The sequence below is a fragment of the Lotus japonicus genome, chromosome 1 (genome assembly GCF_012489685.1).
Source record: "Lotus japonicus ecotype B-129 chromosome 1, LjGifu_v1.2".
Lineage (NCBI taxonomy): Eukaryota > Viridiplantae > Streptophyta > Magnoliopsida > Fabales > Fabaceae > Lotus > Lotus japonicus.
In genome coordinates, this window is record NC_080041.1 from 135,759,078 (window position 1) to 135,779,028 (window position 19,951).

The 19,951-nt window shown below is 35.2% G+C and overlaps 1 protein-coding gene across 4 annotated transcripts; it reads right to left on the minus strand.

Moving 5' to 3' along the window:
* Positions 1 to 806: 806 nt before the first annotated feature.
* Positions 807 to 18,857, minus strand: LOC130731317 (uncharacterized). 4 transcript variants are annotated; one of them, XM_057583560.1, is made up of 32 exons: positions 18,496 to 18,849; positions 16,504 to 16,591; positions 14,917 to 15,025; positions 14,497 to 14,595; positions 13,899 to 13,941; positions 13,110 to 13,181; positions 12,906 to 13,001; positions 12,517 to 12,753; positions 12,161 to 12,344; positions 11,641 to 11,752; positions 11,452 to 11,538; positions 11,212 to 11,350; positions 10,750 to 10,846; positions 10,573 to 10,635; positions 9,883 to 9,992; positions 8,575 to 8,679; positions 8,101 to 8,177; positions 7,571 to 7,646; positions 6,905 to 7,126; positions 6,584 to 6,655; positions 5,696 to 5,767; positions 5,551 to 5,615; positions 5,364 to 5,466; positions 5,151 to 5,282; positions 4,757 to 4,900; positions 4,001 to 4,108; positions 3,839 to 3,889; positions 3,689 to 3,766; positions 3,495 to 3,608; positions 3,012 to 3,208; positions 2,574 to 2,643; positions 807 to 1,617 (listed from the first exon to the last, which is right to left on the minus strand). In XM_057583560.1, the coding sequence occupies exons 1-32, from the start codon at positions 18,583 to 18,585 to the stop codon at positions 1,429 to 1,431; spliced, it is 3,501 nt and encodes a 1,166-aa protein (XP_057439543.1). In that variant the 5' UTR covers positions 18,586 to 18,849; the 3' UTR covers positions 807 to 1,428. The 4 variants fall into 4 exon arrangements, 3 of the variants coding, with proteins under 3 accessions (XP_057439543.1, XP_057439544.1, XP_057439545.1); XM_057583561.1 differs by lacking the exons at positions 807 to 1,617; positions 2,574 to 2,643; positions 3,012 to 3,208; ... (2 more) ...; positions 3,839 to 3,889; positions 4,001 to 4,108 and having other exon boundaries at positions 4,757 to 4,893; positions 18,496 to 18,851; XM_057583562.1 differs by lacking the exons at positions 807 to 1,617; positions 2,574 to 2,643; positions 3,012 to 3,208; ... (8 more) ...; positions 5,696 to 5,767; positions 6,584 to 6,655 and having other exon boundaries at positions 7,042 to 7,126; positions 7,571 to 7,621; positions 18,496 to 18,856.
* Between the last annotated feature and the right edge of the window lie 1,094 nt (positions 18,858 to 19,951).

Below are 19,951 nucleotides of genomic sequence, written 5' to 3' on the forward strand. Positions count from 1 at the left end.
ATATATCATTACTCTCACTTATATCTTCTTACTTCTTACTCCCTCCGGTCCTATTTATAAGCATGAAAGAGAAGAAAAATCTTGGTCCTTTTTATAAGAATCAAATGAAAGTTTGAGCTATATTAATTATTTTTTTCCAATGATGCCCTTATTAATTCTAACTTGTAAAATGTGTCTCATTAATTATTATTTCTCTTTCCCACTTTCCAACACTAATAATAAAGGGTAATTTTGGAAGTTTATTTTGATTCAAGACATATTTAATGCATTTTATCTAGTTTAACTACATTTCTTAAACTATGTGAATTTTTTTTTTGCTGCTTATAAATAGGACCGGAGGGAGTATCTTTTTAATGATATATACCCTTCCGGTGTTCACCAATTTTTATTCTTATCTTATAGGTAATGATCACGTTTTGTTCTAATGTAAAAAATGAATATTTCATATTCATGATTTGATTTGAATCGATTTCAATGCACTTTATGATCCTACGGTTCAAAAAAAAGCAACCTTTGGCTCTGCATCTTACTATCTTATGACATGAAATGATATGATATGACGGCATCGTACAAGCATCCCGCAATCAACAGTCAACACCTTTCCATATTTGTACTACTTGTCGGAAGTGCCTTGATAATCGAGCCTCTTTCCAATTCCAGTGCCACTTCGTGTATCTTTAGAGGTATTTTTAGAAGGGGTGGTGCAAATATTTAAGACTATATACATGCTTTTGGGCCCCCACTAAAGTAGCAATATTAGTGAATAACAATGAGTGCAGTTGTATGAAAGGATTATCCATGCTGAATAATGTAAATTGGAGTACATCTTATCAAGAGACAAATATCCAGGATTTAACAAGAATGCAGAGAGTTTACACAATCTGTACACATTTATGGGTAAGAGCTTCTTGCCATGAAATAGAGACACACTAAAGCCATTTTATGCAGTTATTACAACTGTAACTGCAGAACTTAAACAAAACTCATTCGGCATTTCGATATTGCCAAAAATCAGCTTTCAGCTTACAAAAATAGGTTTTATAACAGGTTGAACTGATTGTGTGCTTATGCAGTATAGCACAAACATGAAGGGGTGTTTCAACGCGGAGACTCCTGGCAAACCAAGTGATAGTTAAGTATGTATATCTCCCTATCTCCCCACAATGCAGTTTTTCAGAAAAGAATTTGACTACTATTTTGTCAATGAGTTGCTACTAGATCTTTCTTCACACAACTTAAATGCTTCTTTCTATAGCAAACAAAGAAGGCCATGTGTGGATAGGACTCGATGTCTTCTGTGACTCCAGAAACTTCATCTGCCAAGAGATTAGAGCTCTATTTTCTTCTCCAGCTGCTGGCTCAATTGGGGATGTCAACTCTTCTTTTAAAGATTTATACAACATACAACATAAGCCATTAAAGGTTTGATCACATGGTCCTCAGAAATCCACGAACTTCAACAAGGAAGATGTTAAGATTTTTCCTAAATCTCTGGTAATTTATTCGATCAAGGGAGGAAGAAAGCTGATTTGCACTTGTTAGTGCATGCAAAGCATTGGCGAGCCTTGATCTGAGTGTTGGATTTGCTAGTCTCTCTATCAATTCATTGCCCAGTCTCTGCAAAGAAATATACCCAAAACCTCTCAAATTCAGGAACCATTTATTAAATGGAGGATGAAAATCATGGCAGGAATACTTGGATATGCAGTACAATAGTGTATCGGGACTAGTGATTATTTACGAACTTCTAAAATTTTGGGTAACACAAAAAATAGGAATATATGCTGATTCATAATGGATGTTCCTCTCTGAAAAAGACCACAAAAGACAATGAATATGCTATCTTCAAAATAATGTTATAATTATTCACAAAAAACAGAGCATTAAGGAATCTATGTTTGATTTGAAAGAGAACAAAAATCTTGAAAACATAATCCTGATGTGAAAAGTAAATTGTATATTCGTCATTGAAGAGAAAAAGCAACATAAGTTCATCTGTCGTTCACTTTTTATACAGTACTAATCAAGGCTTAAACAATTAAGTAATCAAGAATTAGGGAGGCCTAACTCAACCGAAAAGCTAGCTCAAGAGTTGAGGTTTGCACTACCCAAATATGGGGAGTCAACAAATGGATCTAGGACAGACTCTGATACTATATTAGAGTTAGGGAGGCTGAAAAAAAGCAGCAGCAAAAATGGCAGTCCCATTTGCGCAAGCCAAGACCTCAGACTCAGACGAAGGAGCACAAGTCCAAGGAACTCCGATGTTCCCGCTAGAGTACTAGCCCAGACAAAGAAAGTCGAAAGGCAGACTCAGACGAAGGAGCACAAGTCCGACGACCACTGATGTTCCCGCTGGAGTGCAAGGCACAGGCAAAAAAAAAAATGAATGGAGTCCCAATTGAGGGGGAGTAATAGAGATAATAAAGTGGTGACTCAAATTAGTCCCACATTGCCAAGATTAGCAAGTGCACAAGTGCATATATAATAAAGAACACACACACCCATTGCCTTAAGCCTAAGGTTTTGTGGTGTTGTGTGGTTCTAACTTAGGATTTCTAACAGAGGCATACCTGATACAGGCCTTGTTCACATAGGATTAATGGAAGGAGAGCATCTGCTGCAACGCTGATTAGATCAGAACTGAAATGACAAGGCAATTCCATTAGTTAATCACAATGTAGTTTTGCAACAGTATTAATTACGAAATGATATATTGCCTTTTAATAGAATAGAACCAGGACATGAGGCATTTGAATGTGTTTGCAAGTCTAAATCATCCAACATTAGTTATATATTCATAAGAAATACTGATAAAAAGCATGTGAATGTGCTTTAAAATGCAATCTAGTCACGGTAACCAAATTATACCCAAATTGTTCATTCTGTGCTTGCATAGATAAAACAGAGAGAGAGAGAGAGAGAGAGAGAGAGAGAGAGAGAGAACTCCTATCGGAAGCCCAATCATTGGCAGGGTTGGGTAAAAGGGTAAAGTTCATTTGCATTCTCACCTGTAATCCTCAAAAAGGAGTAACTGCAACAATGAACGGAGAAAGCGGCTCAGAAGGCCTTCTTGAATCTTACCACTTGAATCCTCAAGACCAACGGCATGTGAACCCAAGCCTATATTACCATTAGCAGTCTCCTTGTAGTGGTAGGAAGCAAGAGCTTGAAGAGCTCTCAAACACTTACTAACCACATCTGCATCCTGCAAAATCAGTAAGGATACAATTCTTAGCAAGTACAATCACAAGTTAGAAAACTGGAGATAATTATTTATATATGGAAAGTGTAGAACACTGGAGAAATTTTCTTGCTTTTCCTTTTCCAAGAGAAGAAATTCATTAAAGATGTTGGAAGAGAATGCTAAACTAGTCAAAATTTTCTAAGCTTAGAAGTTAATCTGTCTGTCTAATCTTTGTAGTGTCTTCCTGATCCATGAAATATTATTGATTATTAAAGAAGAAAATCCACATTCAAATATATTATATTACCTGATGGTGAAGGCCAAAATCAAGGGTCCCAAGTACATGAGCAAAGGCTTCTCTATTCAGTTGTGCGAATGTTTCAGGATAAACCTCCAACATATGGGACAAGAGAGAAAAATACTGCAAAATAAATTGTACAGTATCAGCTTTTGAACAGTAACTTTTCCTATACTATTCTACATAGCACATAAAACTCTTACATCATGACAAAGTTTGGGATATTTCAGGAGGTCCATTGAAATCAGTGGTGTAACTATGTGAAGACCAAAGTAAACCACCTACAAGATCAATGCATTAGAAATTGACTAATTTTATTTACACGAAATACAGAAATGTAATAATGATGCTACCTGAGATATGTTAGTGCCTTGGGTCTCAATTGAATCTGATGAGAAATCAATCTGCCAGAGTAAGTATTCATAAGTTAAGTTGAATTTTAAGTAGGAATATGAGAGACAGGTAGACCGTAGATCTATTTCCAACTACTACTCTAATTTACAGAAAATCTTTACCATGTCTTTAGAGCAAAGACTCGAAAGAAGTTGAAGAAGAGCTCGCAAATCTCTATACTGATCTGTTTTTGCCTCACTAAGTAAGCTGCTTGAAAGACTAAGCGATATCTGAGAAAAGTGCAAAGAGGGAGATGAGAGAGGAAATATTTAAAATAATGAAAAACAAAAGGAAAACTAGGAATGACCATAGGTTTTTTTTTACTGGTAACAATAACATATTGACTTTACATAATATGATCAAAGCAGTTATATTGTTGAATTATTGGGATAAAAAAATAAATGCAAAGCAAAAGAAATGAAATGTAAATAAGTATGACTTTGTATCTCTTATGACTCATACTAGAAGTAATAAAGGTGTATTGATAATACTGCAGTAATAGCATTCAAAAGATAGTCTTCTCCAACTATCTAATCTCAAGATTCGGACATACATGGGTTCAAACTTCAACTAGATTGAAACTTCATTAGTAAATTTTTTTTTTCTCTAAAGAGGGAGTTTGAGGATACAACTTAGAAGATTGTTTCACCAGATAATAAAATTCCTAAAGAAAAAAGGATAAAGAAACCTTTTAAATGAGAGGTCGAAAAACCATTTACATAGGTCTTTTTTATTTAATTCAATTTTATGATAATTACTGAATGCACCCAAACAATTTAGAACACGGAAGTCAAAAAGAAGTCTTTGCAATCTTTGCAATCCAGAGTAAATTTCAAAATAGTATATGAGCTCAACGGGTTAATTGATAAGAAATTTACCTTGCCAATATTGTGAGATGAATACAGCTGTAGTAAGCGCATGCAGAAATCAACAACAGCAGCAGTTTCTTGGGCCTCCAAGTAAGTAATTTGTCCATCGACCCAACCAACTACAAATTTAAGTAGCAGGTAGACTACTGCAGACTAAGCAATAATTACATATAAGTACAGAATAAGATGTCAGAAACTAGGAAATTTAGATACATGTCTATAACTACAAAAAATATAATTAAAATAATTTGATATAGGGAATAAAATCCTATAAAATGGACATGTTCTAAAGATAATATGAAAATGCTCACCAATAGGTTCAGATAGTCACAGAAATCAAACTTTTGTGAAGAGCGTGGAGGATAATTAAATAAGTCAAGATACAAACAGATGTGAACGCTACCTCGTGTTTATATACTTCAAGAAGAACTAGTATGGGATTCATTACAGAGAATCCTAGCTCATAGATTGCCTTCTGTGTTCGAGGTTCAGAAGCACTTGCAGCTCCTCGTAGCCGTTCTAACATGCAGCTGACCTACAGGATTATCAATGATGATAGTGAGAAACTGCTTTAATACAAACACTTTGAGAATGAAGTAAATGCTCGTGCCCTCACCGACAGGAGGATATCTGGTTGTTGGGCAATACTTTTGAAATTACTCTTGCTGGATATCTCCACTATATATTTAGCAATATGACCCATGAGATTCCTTACATACCTATTATATAAGAAAAGGAAGGTTTACACGGTGCCATCAAAGTATTGCAAATTAAGAGAAAAGAAAATTGAAGTAAATACTCACTGGTTTGATGCTTCTAAATTTTTTATGCCCGAGGCTGAGCGAACAAGTGTTTGTGCAAGAGACCGCTGAAGCAAAAAACTGATGGCATTTAGAAAACAACCAATAGCAACAAAGTAGTTCATCGGAGGAAGTTGATTAAGTTTACCTGATGAGCAGTGTCCAACAAGAACAACGTCTTTTCACCGGAAAATGCAGTTGCTAGTTCATGCCATGAATTCTGCACAATATATCAGAAAGATGTTTAAGATCCCACATCGACCCGAGATTTGACCAAAGAAAGCTTGGACAACTCTCATTCCTTAAGCACTTTTGGGGTAGAGTTAGACTTAATACAAATTCTAAGAGAGTATCAGAGCATATCCTAGATTTGTTATTGAACCACCCACATATGACCATTTTGTGAACTTCATGCTCCAGATATCCTTCTTGGGCGATAGGGTAGTGTTAATATCTCACTTGGAGATATGGCCAAAGTAAAACTTATAAGACTTGGGCAATCTTCATCCCTTGAGCTACGAAGTTCATTGAGACTTATTAAAAGTAAAGGAAATTAACCAGTCATTATCTTTAGGCACAGATTTCAGCTAAGTAACCAATTACAAGGCAAATTGGGCTAGTCGTTTCGGGGCAAGGGGACCAACCTACTTATGCTACTTAGGTAATTATGTTGTGTCAGTGTAACTTCTAGAAATATAATATGAGGAAAAGAAAAAGTAGATCGGATGATTCAGATACTGGTTGCAAAGGAAAGATATGATGCTTTTTACATTTCAAGCCAAATGAATGATAACAGTGTCGTCATTATACATAAATAACTATCCTGGCAATCAATAGGCAAAAGTTTCCTTCTTGTGGAGCTTCAGAGCTTGGACCAAGCTATTATTAAAACCCTACTTAGAAAACTTGAATCACCAATTAATGAAAAAGAACGACATTTTTAAACATACAGATTCTTATGTTTGTAATGTATAATGATTAAATTGCAGATATTGAAGTGTTTTGTCAATCTGAAGGCACATATACACTCACTCACCAGAGTAACAAGGTGAATGCATATATGCTTGTGCTGAACCAAGGAATGAAGTAGAAGGTAACAAGTGAGGCCCTGAGAAAATAAATATTACATCAAGAACAACCATACAGCAAGGTAGTTTGCTATGTATTCCAGTACTTTTAACAGACAAACTTGCAAAGCTTATAAATCGAAATATTGATTTTCAGAAGGAAAATAAAGGTGCATATCAAATAAATCAAAGATTGTCTATAGTGTCGATATAGTTCAACTATATGTACTAATACTTTATTTAAAATAGGATATCCAAAATAGTTAAAATGATAAGTTTTAAACTCAAACCTGCAGATCCTTTTCCCCGGGATAGGACGTAAGTGTGATCAAGGATATATGGACAATAATATCAAGAACAAGTCTCCCTTGTTTATGCTCTCCAAAGAAACTAAGCAAAGCCTTTTTTGAACTATGCTCATAATGATGACTTGAATCCAAGATTTTCTCCCCAATCCCATCGCAAGACATTAAATATGTATGAGACCACCTTGCAAGGAACCATATAATTGACTGCATAGAACCAGATAATTGAACACCTCGTCAGGAAAGAAGTATAGATGTTGCAAAATGCAGTAATTTTGAACATCTCCAAATAAGGCTACAATTTTAAACACATAACAAGTAAAAATTGTTTATATTGCCACACATACCCAAGTAAAGCCAAAGAATAGTTTCAGTTTAAAACAACTCACAAGTTCTTTAAATTATAAAAAGTAGTAGTTATTAATATTATAGCAAAAATGGTGTCGTAGATCAATACTCAATAGTATAACAATTATCCATAAATACAAAAACTTTTTAGACCATCCATTTCCCAAGGTCACAATCTAATACTGGAACAAAGCCTGAAGACAACATACGCAATATACCCAGATTGCACTTTAAGCAAATATTGTTCGAGGTAGAAAAGGCAGATTAACATTACAGAAGAAGGAAATGGATAAAATGCGTTACCTCCATAAGTCGGGGACTGAAAATTGATGCTCTCATTTCTGGATTTAGGCACTGCTCAGCAAATTTTAAGATTGAGCTGCATTAATTAATAAAAACATGATTTTATGGCATCACAACTGGATAAGACATTTTATCTGTTGAAGTTATAGGGGTTCAGATAAGGAAGGAGAGAAGAGAAAGAACAAAGACTTCACTATGATATGATGTATGATGACATAGCAGACACATTGCTAACTCTTATTTATACTCATTCTAGATTCGTAATCCTAATTACATGCAAACTAATTATGATAATTACCAGCCTCCAAATCCTAATTAAATAAATCAAGAACACAAATGAATAATATCAACAAGAATTCTAACAGAGCCTAAGCAAAAACAACTGCAAATATCTGACGGAGGTCCACAAACATAATTTACTAAGAAACTTAGCAAGAGCTAAATGCAAACACCAGTTTTTAAATCAGACAAGAGAAGGAAAGTATGTTGCCTGGAAAATAAATAACAGGATGTTAAGGCAAGTAATTTACCTGGAAAGTAAAATAACAGGATGTTTATCTTCTTCCACAGAATCCACAACTACTTGGGTTTGTATGGCATTAGGAACCTAAATAACATACATGACACAACCTTCCATTAATATTTGCATCACAGACCACAGTTACTGTCAATATCAAGGGTTAAACCATTAAAGGTGGAAATTTAAAGTAAATTCAAACAATTTTTTGTATGTATGAGACTGGTTAGTTGTTTATGAGGATATATTGCTCTTCCCCTATCAAGCCATATTGTTTCCCATGAGTCTTACCTGTATACTAAGATTTCAACCGTTAAAGGTGGAAATTTATAGGAATCTCAAACAGCTTACTTTTGTATGTCTCTTATCTGTCTATTAGGATTTCTTCATTCATCCCCCCCCCCCCCCGCCAAACAAAAAAGAAAGAAATGCAGTACCAAACAGTTGTATGTGAGTTATATAAAAGGAGAAAATGCAACCCACATACCAGAGGTGTTTCCCCCTCCCCTTCGTCTGCAATTACATGGCCAATAATAAGCAACAATGAATAAAGCTCTTCCATAGTTTCAGTCAAGTCCATAATGCCCCTGCCCTACAAATGAAAGGAATAATTTGACCTATGAAAATAGCTCATATAGCTTAAGACAAAATATTTATCATTCTTGGATTAGAAAAGACAACATTACAACCAGACAGACGAAACACACAAGTTTTGGTGTTTACATATTTCAATTTGTATCATCAAGAGACAACATTTCTGGTCCATCACTAAGTATAATGCAGTATTTAGTTAGAGGAGACTTTAATTATAATATGCTATATGTACTGCATATTTTATATTTAGACATATAATTGGTTTAATTTGGTTGGTGTAAAAACTAAAAAGGACTTTTTTTGGGACCAAAAACAGAAATGACAAAATATCATGTCCAAAAAACATGTCAAAATTATTCAAAACCTGTAGCATTTTAATCGATTTCCAACCATCAGAGTATGCTAGCTAAAGTGTGTAGCTTGCTTTTCAGCTCATACACATTTATGTATGTAACAACTAACAAGTAATCTGGTGTAACTATAACTGAATAACTAATCAGCTAACAGATTCAGAACTGTTGGAGTACAAATGTGACTAACCACTCACCCATTGCACACCCACCCCCTCACACCCAGGGCTGGACATCTGTGGGGTGTCCTAAATATGGGAGGTCTCCACCAACAAACGGATCTAGGATAGGCTCTAATACCAAATTAGAATTTGGGAGACCTAACTCAACCACAAAAGCTTGCTCAAGAGTTGAGGGTTTCTCTACCCTTTATAAAGGCTATATATGCCATATTTCTAGCCAATGTGGACTTCTAACATGTTTTAAAGGAATAAATCTTCCGTCATTTCTTTTTATGTGTACAACGTTTATCTCCCTTCTTTGAACAGCTTGTTCTCGATTTTGAGTTATTGGGACTCTCAATTTAGGATAGAAATTAATAGAATTTATGCATATTAGTCTACAAATTGTAATTCATGCTTTTGTACAATTCAATCAATTCAGAGACAATATTAAGATTTGTATTCTTCTTCTCCCCACCTCTTTGGCCAACATCACAACTTTTGTGATCTAATTATTTGAACAATTACTAATTGGAGTATTTGCAGTCTGAACAACTACTAATCTCAAAACTGTGGGTTGAAAAATTACAAATTTTTGGAAACAGAAAAGGGGGAATAAAAGAAAATTGGTAGATGACAGAGCCAGAATCTTCACCCAACAATGCTATCCTCTATAACAACAAAACCAACCTGATTAAGGCGTGCAACCCGTTCAGAAAACACTCTCATAAGTAAAGGAATTGTAACATCAATTGCAGCTCGTGCAATAAGAGCATAGGAGCTTAACCTTTCATCCATGGCTGCAAACACAATATCATTTTTTATCAAACATAAAGGAAAAACTCATCAAGCACCAAAATGATGCATATTAAAGTACCAAAAGTTCAGTAGCGAAATTTTGGTGATGAAAAATATTAGTACTAAGTTTGGAATATTGGAAGAGACTTTCATTCAAGAACTGGATATGCTTTAAAGGAAACTAGTGGCATTCAATAAAGTAAACGAGATTATACTGTTGGAAATTATTGTGACTTGATAATATAATGACATAAATAAGGATGGAGTTGCAACTGAAGGCATTCAGTAACCATCCAATTACAGTATATCATGACTTTATATTCATTTTCCACAGGCACTAAACAAAAAATATTAAAAAAAATTCAAGGCAATGACTTTTCATTTCAGCATTAAATTGAGCAATCAGATAAGCCCTGACTCAGCCTGCTGCTATATCTGTTTTGTTATGTATGTAACTCTAACCTTTCTTCAGTACAACAGGGTAAAGAAAATCCAATAACAGCAAAGGCAATATCAACAATAACATAAATAGTGACAACTGAATGCTAGAACCTTCAAGTTTTATAAATCTTTGTTCCATACCAGATACAGAACCATGAAGATAATCTGAATCGCCCCCATCATTAAATGCTGAAGCAGAGGCCACTAAATAAAATGAAAACCCACATTATCATAAAACATTATGTGAGGAAAAATAAAGAAAGAAATACAACAAAAAATAAAAATAAAAGAATTATAGAAAGTTGCATATTGGTTTACTTCTTAGCTCGCATTCAACAATGAAACCAAAGAGATTTGCAGCAGCTTGTATCCCTTCAGACGGAAGCAAAGCATTCACAGTGATAGTATTTATTGGCTGAAGAAGAACAATAAATATTGCTCAGCTTAATGACCAAATCTAAACAAGCTTCAGAAATTTGATTTTACATTGGAGACATTGCAAGCCCCAGATTAATCAACTGACATGTTTCCAGATTGTGAACAAAGTGATCTCCTTTTGGTCCATTTAGGTTCACAAAATTTAGGAGTCATATATTAATAGTTTGGAATAAAAACTTCCTGAGTGTAAAATGAATAGTAATAGGTGCTACAATTATAACATCACAAATAGGACAATAACAGAAAAATATGTAACAGGTAAACTGTTTTCATATAGGAGAAATCTTAGTTGAGTCAAAGGAAATAAGGAATTATTTAAAATAATTATGTTTAAATGAATACCATTAGAAGGGCAGTCCAAGTATCCAATAAGACATCACGAGCTTCATAGCTCCAAGACTCCTCTTCAGTGTTGTTAGTCATGAGGACTTTAATTACTTCAGACATCAACATCGACAAAAAGGTAAGGGTACCAATGGGCCTGAAGTATCAAAGCAAAAAAGTTTAACCACATTGATGCATTTCAACAATCACTAAACACAAGAAACACCTAAGAGAGAAATGAATTATAATTACAATAACCTCATGGACTTTAGGAGATCGTCAAACACACAGGGATTTGTTACATTTGCAAGAGCCAATAGTGCACGACAACCATCAAGCATCTCACTGAATGAATCCAGCACCAATTTGAGGGTCAAATATAAATAAATAAAACTTTCCAAGGGTGGGTATGCGCATGTGCATTATACAGATGAATATTCTCCAAACCTTTCACTTCTCCCACATTCAATAGCTTTTGAAACAGCTTCAGGAGGATCTACCCACGCTATTATCCCTGAGAGGAGTTGCAGAAGATGGTGCTCATGCATTTTTTTATCATCTAGGACAAGGCAAAACAAACTCAGAAATTCGAATAAAAAATCTCCACAAGTTAGAATCCCCCCTAAGTCCCTAACTGATCAGGGTCCTTATCGCAACAACTAGTTATGTAGTTAACTACTGAAAATGTAGTGATAAAGCTTTCAACTTTTTTTAGCATGATATACTTCTAGAACCCAAATTCCTACACTCTGCAATCTCACCCAATACATTCCAGAAGATATATTTTAAGAAATGATTAGGTCTTTGCAGGGGCCATTTAAAACTACTTAACATCTCTAAAAGATCCATCCATTAAAATAACCATGTCTCATAAAAAAGACAGGTAACATAATTATCAATTTGAATATTGTAGTTCTAAGAAAATGCATGTGAAATTGCATAAAGGTGGACAAGGAAACACTTATACCAGAAAGAAATACAGTTCCTGTTAAAGAACAAAATTGTACAATTAGCTTTCGAGCAGAGACTGCAATAGGGCAGTCAAGCCAGTAGCCTTCACGTGAAAACTTCTGCCTCAATGCTGCGTATAGACTCAAAAGCCATCCAACATGACCACTTAATATCAACACGTCACGCCAATCTGAACCAGGCTGCATGTAAAAATAAAAAAACAGAACAAAGGCCCGTCACCGAGAGATTTATAGCCTGAATTTATAGTGATGATTTGATTCTGATGTTTTGTCTAATGTGCAGCAATGATCACTCTGTTATCTTTCATTATCAAATGTATGTAAACTGTTAAGAAGCAAACCAACTGATTACCTGCACTAGGTGACATTCAGATCTTTTAGGAGTATCCCCGTCTTGCCTAACTCCAGAAGAGAAGATATTTACATTTATTTTTGTGTCACTGGTATTGCAACGAAAATCCCAATTTAGGATTTGAAGCATGAGATCCAGTGCAGTAGTGCAAACTTTAACCTCAGGTACAACAGAGTCAGATTCAATAATCCTACTTGTGACACTTGAAGCAGCTTCTTGTGTCCATCGGTAGAATGTCTATCATATTGCAAAATAAATAAATTAGGAAGAAAATTAACATTAGTTCAGGAATTGACTGTAAAGCATAAATAACTTTTTGATAGTAAAACTTTGATTAACTCAAGGGTTAGAAAGTGATATGCAGCATAAATATTTGAAATTGGAAGGACCTTCAGGTAGTCTTTTTCAAATGAAGTCCTACACTGCTCATGAAATTCCCTTGGAAGGCCCATAGCACTTGAAGTAGATGGAGAAAATTCAGATACCTGTAGATATTAAATAAAAAATAGTATAAAAAACCGGTATATTTAACAGCTGAATGAATAACTAGGAATGGACAGAGTTTCTTTATAATAAAATGAAGTATTACATACCAACGATTCAAGAAATTTGATTCCAGCAAACTGCACATCTAATCCATGAATGCCCACAATAGCCTGGTTCACCTGAAGTATGTGAAACTGTCAGGCATGAATGAAAAGTGGATGTTCAAGAAAAAATTAAAGATGGATGGATGTCATAACAAAATTTGTATCGAGATGAAGAACAAGATAAAGAAGACCAGAGAATTATGTTCTTAAAATTTGCAGAATAATTATTAAGACAATATACTTATATTTCAGGATAAACAATTAGAATGGTAAATCATCTTAAAATACTAACCATCGTTGAAAACTGCTAACCACTCTTTTGGTTAACCATTTTAAAATGCAAATATATTTTCTAAAATAACCTAAATTATAACTCTCCCTTTACAACTTGAGGAAGACTTCAGAACATGCGTAGTGAGTAAGGACAAGTGAGCTAATAGATAAGATACTCTTTGTCGATTAAATAAAAGATAAGGTTATGTCTTAATGCCTTGTTAATATTTAATTATACTTTAAAAACAAATAAATCAGTAATGGATTCCAAATGTTCCAATCCCATACCAAACCAGCAAACAAAAAATTTCCGTTCAAAGTAAAACCCCAACCTACCCAATCAAATTTACTCCAGATGTTCAGTCATCAATGAAATCATTTCTCACTGTTATCACAAACTTCTTCATTTTGAGTCCAGAAGTATGTGTAGAAGGAGAAAGAAGAAGCACAAACACAAAAATAGCAGTGCTGAGATCATAGCAGAAGGAAACTAAATACAGAAACAAAGTTCATCGGTACCTGATAAAAGAGTGTCTCCTTCTCTGCTGCTGCAAACTCAAGCCTACAATATGAAAAAGATTTACCAAACCAAAACACATAAACCCATAACCTCAAATCTTAGCCAATACTCAGCAGCAAAACTATAATAATCTTTGCCTTCTCAGGAAAATAACAAAGCGTGTGAAAAAGCCTATTTTCCATGTAACTGAACCATAACGAGGTCACAACTCAGAAATCATCCTTCACTGTCACTGACACCGAGATGAATGCAAAAGAAAGTAAGCATGAACCATAGAAACCCCAACCATCTTTTGAACCATAAGAAATATATCATCAGCAACTGTACTACATCACTCACACGCATTGCTCTGGTTTCTCAAGTTCTAAGACAATATATAGCACCCCACACCATAAAGCTAATTATTTCAACTCAACGAGAATGTAACATTCCTCCATTATCTTCATAAATAAACATAGGCATGCGAAAAGTTTGTGATGAAAAAAAAATTATAGTTCAATGTTCAATTATAGATGTGAGTATGTGACAGGGTTTTACATGAGGCTGCATATTTGGTTACTTTTCTAACGAAAAAAAATAAAATAATGCGCTACTTACCAAGCCCTTTTCATCAACTGAGCAGCCACAGAAGATACCTTTGCTTGGACATAGCCATCAGGAGAACTCGCATGTTGCATAGCATAGCATAGACAAAAACTGCAATATATATAAAAGAATACGCATAATAGTTCGAATAGTAGAATGACTGAATCTAATAGGGAAATGTGTCAGTGTAGGTTGCAAGTTGCAACTATCAAAGAAGTTATGCACTACTGACTCGAATTTGGCTCCCAGCTCTTGAGGCAAAGGATATAGGAACAACTATGCCACTCGAAGCTAAAACAATAAATGCGGTAATGCATGTATAATTGTAAGCACCACATGTAGGTGAATCAAATCACAAACTTTTAGAACAAATGACACTCTTGCTATATTAGAATCAGAACAAAGTTCAAGTGAATGAACGGTTTAAGAAACCTAATCAAGCCTCTCTTGTCATCAGTATTAAGAAAACCCCATTCTCTGATAGCTGCTTCTCTGATTGCTGCAGCCGCGTGAAACCTTGCAGTTGCTACCAGGGAATTTTCTGCATAGACAAAAACATTACAGTATCAGCATGACTGGAAACAGAATCCAAAATACCAAACAAACAACAGAGTTGAGAATGCATAAACTTAAAAGAGGTCACTTAATGATGACTATGAAGAACATAAATTATCATGATTTTTTATAACCGATAGGTGAGACAAGAAAGTACCTACACAACAGGACTCTGGTCCGTAAGGCGTAAAGAAACCTCTAATTATCAGTTGTCGCAATTAGTATATCTACTGGTATGGACATTACACAGGACTTTTGAATAGAACATGACCCAGAAGGAAGTAACAAAGAACCGGAATTTTTATTGAATTCAACCCTCAATCCCTAGTACCACAGCAACATGGTACCCGAATAGAGGTCTAGGATAAAGAAAACATAAGTGATATGGGTACCCAGGTGTTTGAGAGGCCTGTTACAACTATTTTCCAAAATGCAATATAACCATGAGTTCCTACTTTCCACCCTTCTATAACTACCTTTCTCCTGTGATTTCTAATTGACTAACTGTAATGAGTACTATCTAACAGTAAGTTATGTTAATCTGCTACAGTTATGATTGCCCTTGGAGCTCTAATGAATCCCCCACTTTCCTGCTTATTTCTTCTAAAAAAGCCTTTATTAGTGGAGGTCTAATATCACTCTGCTGGCCTTATATATTGGAGATTATCTGCAGTTCTGTACATCTGTTCTTAAGCAATGCAAAATCTTTTATGGTTATGTTTGGAAGCTTTTGAGCAGAGAAGTTGGAGGAAGAGAAGGTAAAATGTAGGGAAGAGATGGAGGGACAATTGATCCTTCTTCTTTTCCACTTCTTTCGGGAGTTAATTTTGGGGAAAGAGATAGAGGATACTTCAATTTATTTATTTAAAGAAAACTCTTACTCCATAATTTTGGGACCTTGAGGAGGAAGAAGGGGGGAACACTACCCTGCTTAACTCTCCTTAAAAACATTACAAAGTTTTGATCACTTTTCCCCTTCCTTCTACTCTATTTGTTCTCCTTACCTCTCATGCATACATAGTATTTGCATCACTGCTAAAAAAGTGTCCTAAATATCAAATAGCGGAGTCATTTATATTTTTACTGATGAGACAAATTAAATTACTGAACAATTACTTGGCAATAAGCATAGCATGATACTAATGAATTGCATTCAAGTTGGCTGTTTTCACTATCCAATTATCAAGCAAAACCAAAAATACACTAATATTATCTAAGATACAAATGATGACTTTAGGAAATTATTTGAACAGCAATTTTCACATTTTAAAACAGCAGTAGGTCCTGGAATGTGATGATTAAGTAAAGTAGTAAATGTAGCATAAACATGTCCATCAACACTTATAATCCAAGTTGATTTGCATATTCTTGCCTGCCAGTGATTACTTCAAATCATTTATTTGGCATACTAGTTCCATTTGTATAAGCAAATATTTTGCTTGAAAACAACAAATGTAAACTCACCAAGAATGAATTGACAAGTCTTATATGGCTGAGAAGACTGGCCTAATGACAATATAATTGCCTCAGTAGCTCCTGGATTAATAGGGATCTGAAAACAAATACATAACAAGGACATGATTAGACATGTATTTGTATTCCTATGAGTTCATACAAAAAATAAAATGCTTGTAGAAACTTTATTCCATCACTTCACACACACATATTTGAAGCTGAGAGCGCTAAAGCAAAGATCATCTGGAAGAAACAATAGTCAAAATATGGCACTTCCCAATCTCTGTTGCAAAATCTAGTGACCTATTGAACAGAGGAAGGGAGAGGTTTTATGACATGTGAATGATGTATCTAGACTTCAGAAATGTGCAATCTGCAAGCTATTAGCATTCAAAGAGATGAGCTAGATAAACCTAAAAGTTTCAAGTAGAAATGAGGAATTTAAACAAAAACAAATTTACAATCGTACAGTATGAGAATCAAAAAGTTCAAAATATACACTGAATGCTACATAAATGCATTTCCTGAAAAAAAAAACTACTGATAAATGAAAAAGATATCAGAAGCAGTACACTTCCAATGTGCTTGAGTTTGGCACCTGCACGTCTTCTTATAATCCATAAAGCACAAATAATTCTGTTTTTCTTGAAGTATCGGGGTGTTAGACATGTTCCCATTTGCCAACACTGACATGACACCCATACAACACGTGAGGACACTCCTAATCAAGTGTATGATTGTAAAATCTCCACTTGGAACATGCCCGACGGCCGGCATGACTTGGCCAACCCTCAAATATGGCTTGAAAGTTGAAACTAAAAGCACACAACTCATAAAAAAACATTTTATTTTTAAACAACTTTGACGCACGTAAGTCAACTTAAGATATTAAAAACAAATATAGCCATAAACTTAAGAAATGTGGTCTCTAGCACGCTTCATTTGGAAAAGTTTTTCCTTTCTTTGTTTATACTTGTACCCCCATACACATACATGGGAGGTGGCATATCAAGTGCAGGGTTTCAAATTGCAGTCCACGGCCGCAATTGTGAGTTTGTGACCGCAACGTAGCGGGTTTTGGATTCCCCGCTTCGACACGCCACCAATTGCCGCGGCATCAATCCGCATTTGTCTGCAATTCAATGACGCGGCGACAACCACAATTTAAAACCCTGATCAAGTGAGAATATGAGGTAAGAGGAACTAATCTTGACCATACAATAAGATATAGATGATCAAAATCTATTCTCATGCTCTCAGCTACCTAATAAGCTCAAAAAAACACATATTTTGTGCGTCAATGTCCTATATTTTTTGTTGGTGTGTCAGTGTCGGTGTCTGCTTCATGTCTTATTCTTACAAGAACGATTTTAAATCAAGGTCCGCGACCGTGATTTCGGCCGCAACATCAAGGTTTCGGAAAGGAGGTTTCCGAAACTGCAGCGTGACTGTGATTTCGGCGGCAACAGCCACGTGTGTTCATAATTTTCCGCAATATGAAGGACGGTGACTCGACCGTTACCGCAACCGCAATTTAAAACCTTTTCTCAATAGAAGACTGAGAAATAAATAAATAAAAAAAGTAAATATAATGCAGTAAGTAAGTATATATAATATGATCATAGAAATGTGAACATGATAATGCTATTTCAACCTTCAACAATCAACTCTATTCTAACCATAAAAATTAAGATTTGAATAATCATAAAACAGCAACTAGGAACAAAGCACTGTAACGATCAATGAATTTCCACTCCCTCTGATCTTTGATTAAATGCTACTAACCAAGGCATGAATAATAATGGAAATCAAAATACAGGTAAAAAAATCCAAGCTTGTTTCAACACAGGAAGAAGAAGCTATAGTAATTGGTACAAACCACATTGAGTAACTAAGTGTGGAACGAATAATTTAGGAGATTTAGCAATTAACATAGCGATTCTGAGTCCGATTTCACATGAACAACAGAGAAAACGAGTATTTAAGAAAGATGATCAATACCTGAACGGAAGAGCAAGCAAGCTCGAAGGATCGCATGGTGGAGTGAAGGTCAGAAGCTCCTCCAGCACCAGGTGGTGGAAACCCTTGCATCTTGTTCACACGAAAAGGAACAATTCGAAGTGATTGAGTTGTTGTTGGGATACAATTAGTTTTCAGTTGTTAGCATGGATGAATGAGAAGGTGAACATGGATGAGTAACTAGCTTTGATGATGATGATGGTGAAGTTGGGAATTGAATCGCAGGAGAGAGAGCGGAGGAAGTTGAATTGATGCAGTGACTGTGAATGTGAGTGCGGGTGTGGGGGAGTGAGAGTGAAGAGAGAACAAGTAGCAGTGCTTGTAATATGAGAGAGAAATGAAATAGTGCGGCTGGGCTGGGCTTGGGTTATTCTCTCTCTCTCTCTCTCTCTCTCTGACTCAAAAGGTTTTTTCCTTTTTTTTTTTTTTTTTTTTTTTTGTGGTCACTCATTCGAGAAACGGTTGTATGTCTCTGTTAATAAATGTATTTCTCGATTTCGTACTTGTATTCACAACATTATGGAATCTAAGTTTGCGTACCACCACCTTGGTGGTTGTCACTCACAACGTTGTTACAGTGATTTTCTTTTTTTAGATTAAAAAATAATAATATTATTATAAATAATTTACGTAAAAGTTGGGCGTCATGCATTTAGAATTTGGATTTGGTGCAGTTGAATTTCCCTGAACTTATTGTGGTTATTGCTCCATAACCGTCTGATCAAGAACTGACGGTTTAGATTTAAAGTGACTAATTATACGTCTGAAATTTGATTTTAAATTTGAACCATGCGATTTTGAACATACGGTTTGAAACAATGAATTTTTTTTTCTTGAAAATGAAGGTTAGGCAATATGAATTACAATAGTATTAAAAATCTTTTCCAACACGGGAATTCAACAACTTTACGCACTCAATAAATGCTATTTACGCAGCCTGATAAATGTTCTTTAAAATACGTGACGGATTTTCTTTCCCGAGATTATTATTTATAGAAAAAGTCGTCTCCTCTTGTATTTTACTCCTATAAGTCATCGTTGTTGCGTCAAACATTAAAACAGATTGTCCCTTCTACCTTCTATCAATTTCCTCTGTCATGCCCACTCAACTATTATCATTTGTTGACCGTCGCACTACAACTACCGCATTTGCGATATCCACAATGCTCATTTTTCCAATTTATGAAGCATGGTTAAGCGATTGTACTCACCTAAGACCTAGTGCTTAGGTGTATTTCTCTAAGAGCTCACATCAACGAAAGGTTTCACACCTCGATGTCGGCTCTTTGCCACATGGGTCAGTAGTATGTCACGGGGGTTGGATTGTTCACTCATTAAACTGAGCTAGGCTCATAACATGTGAGAGAGTTTAGCCCATATTTGATATGGGCGCTCATGTAAAAATGCACATAGTAGTTCTCGTAAACTTCTACGTAAA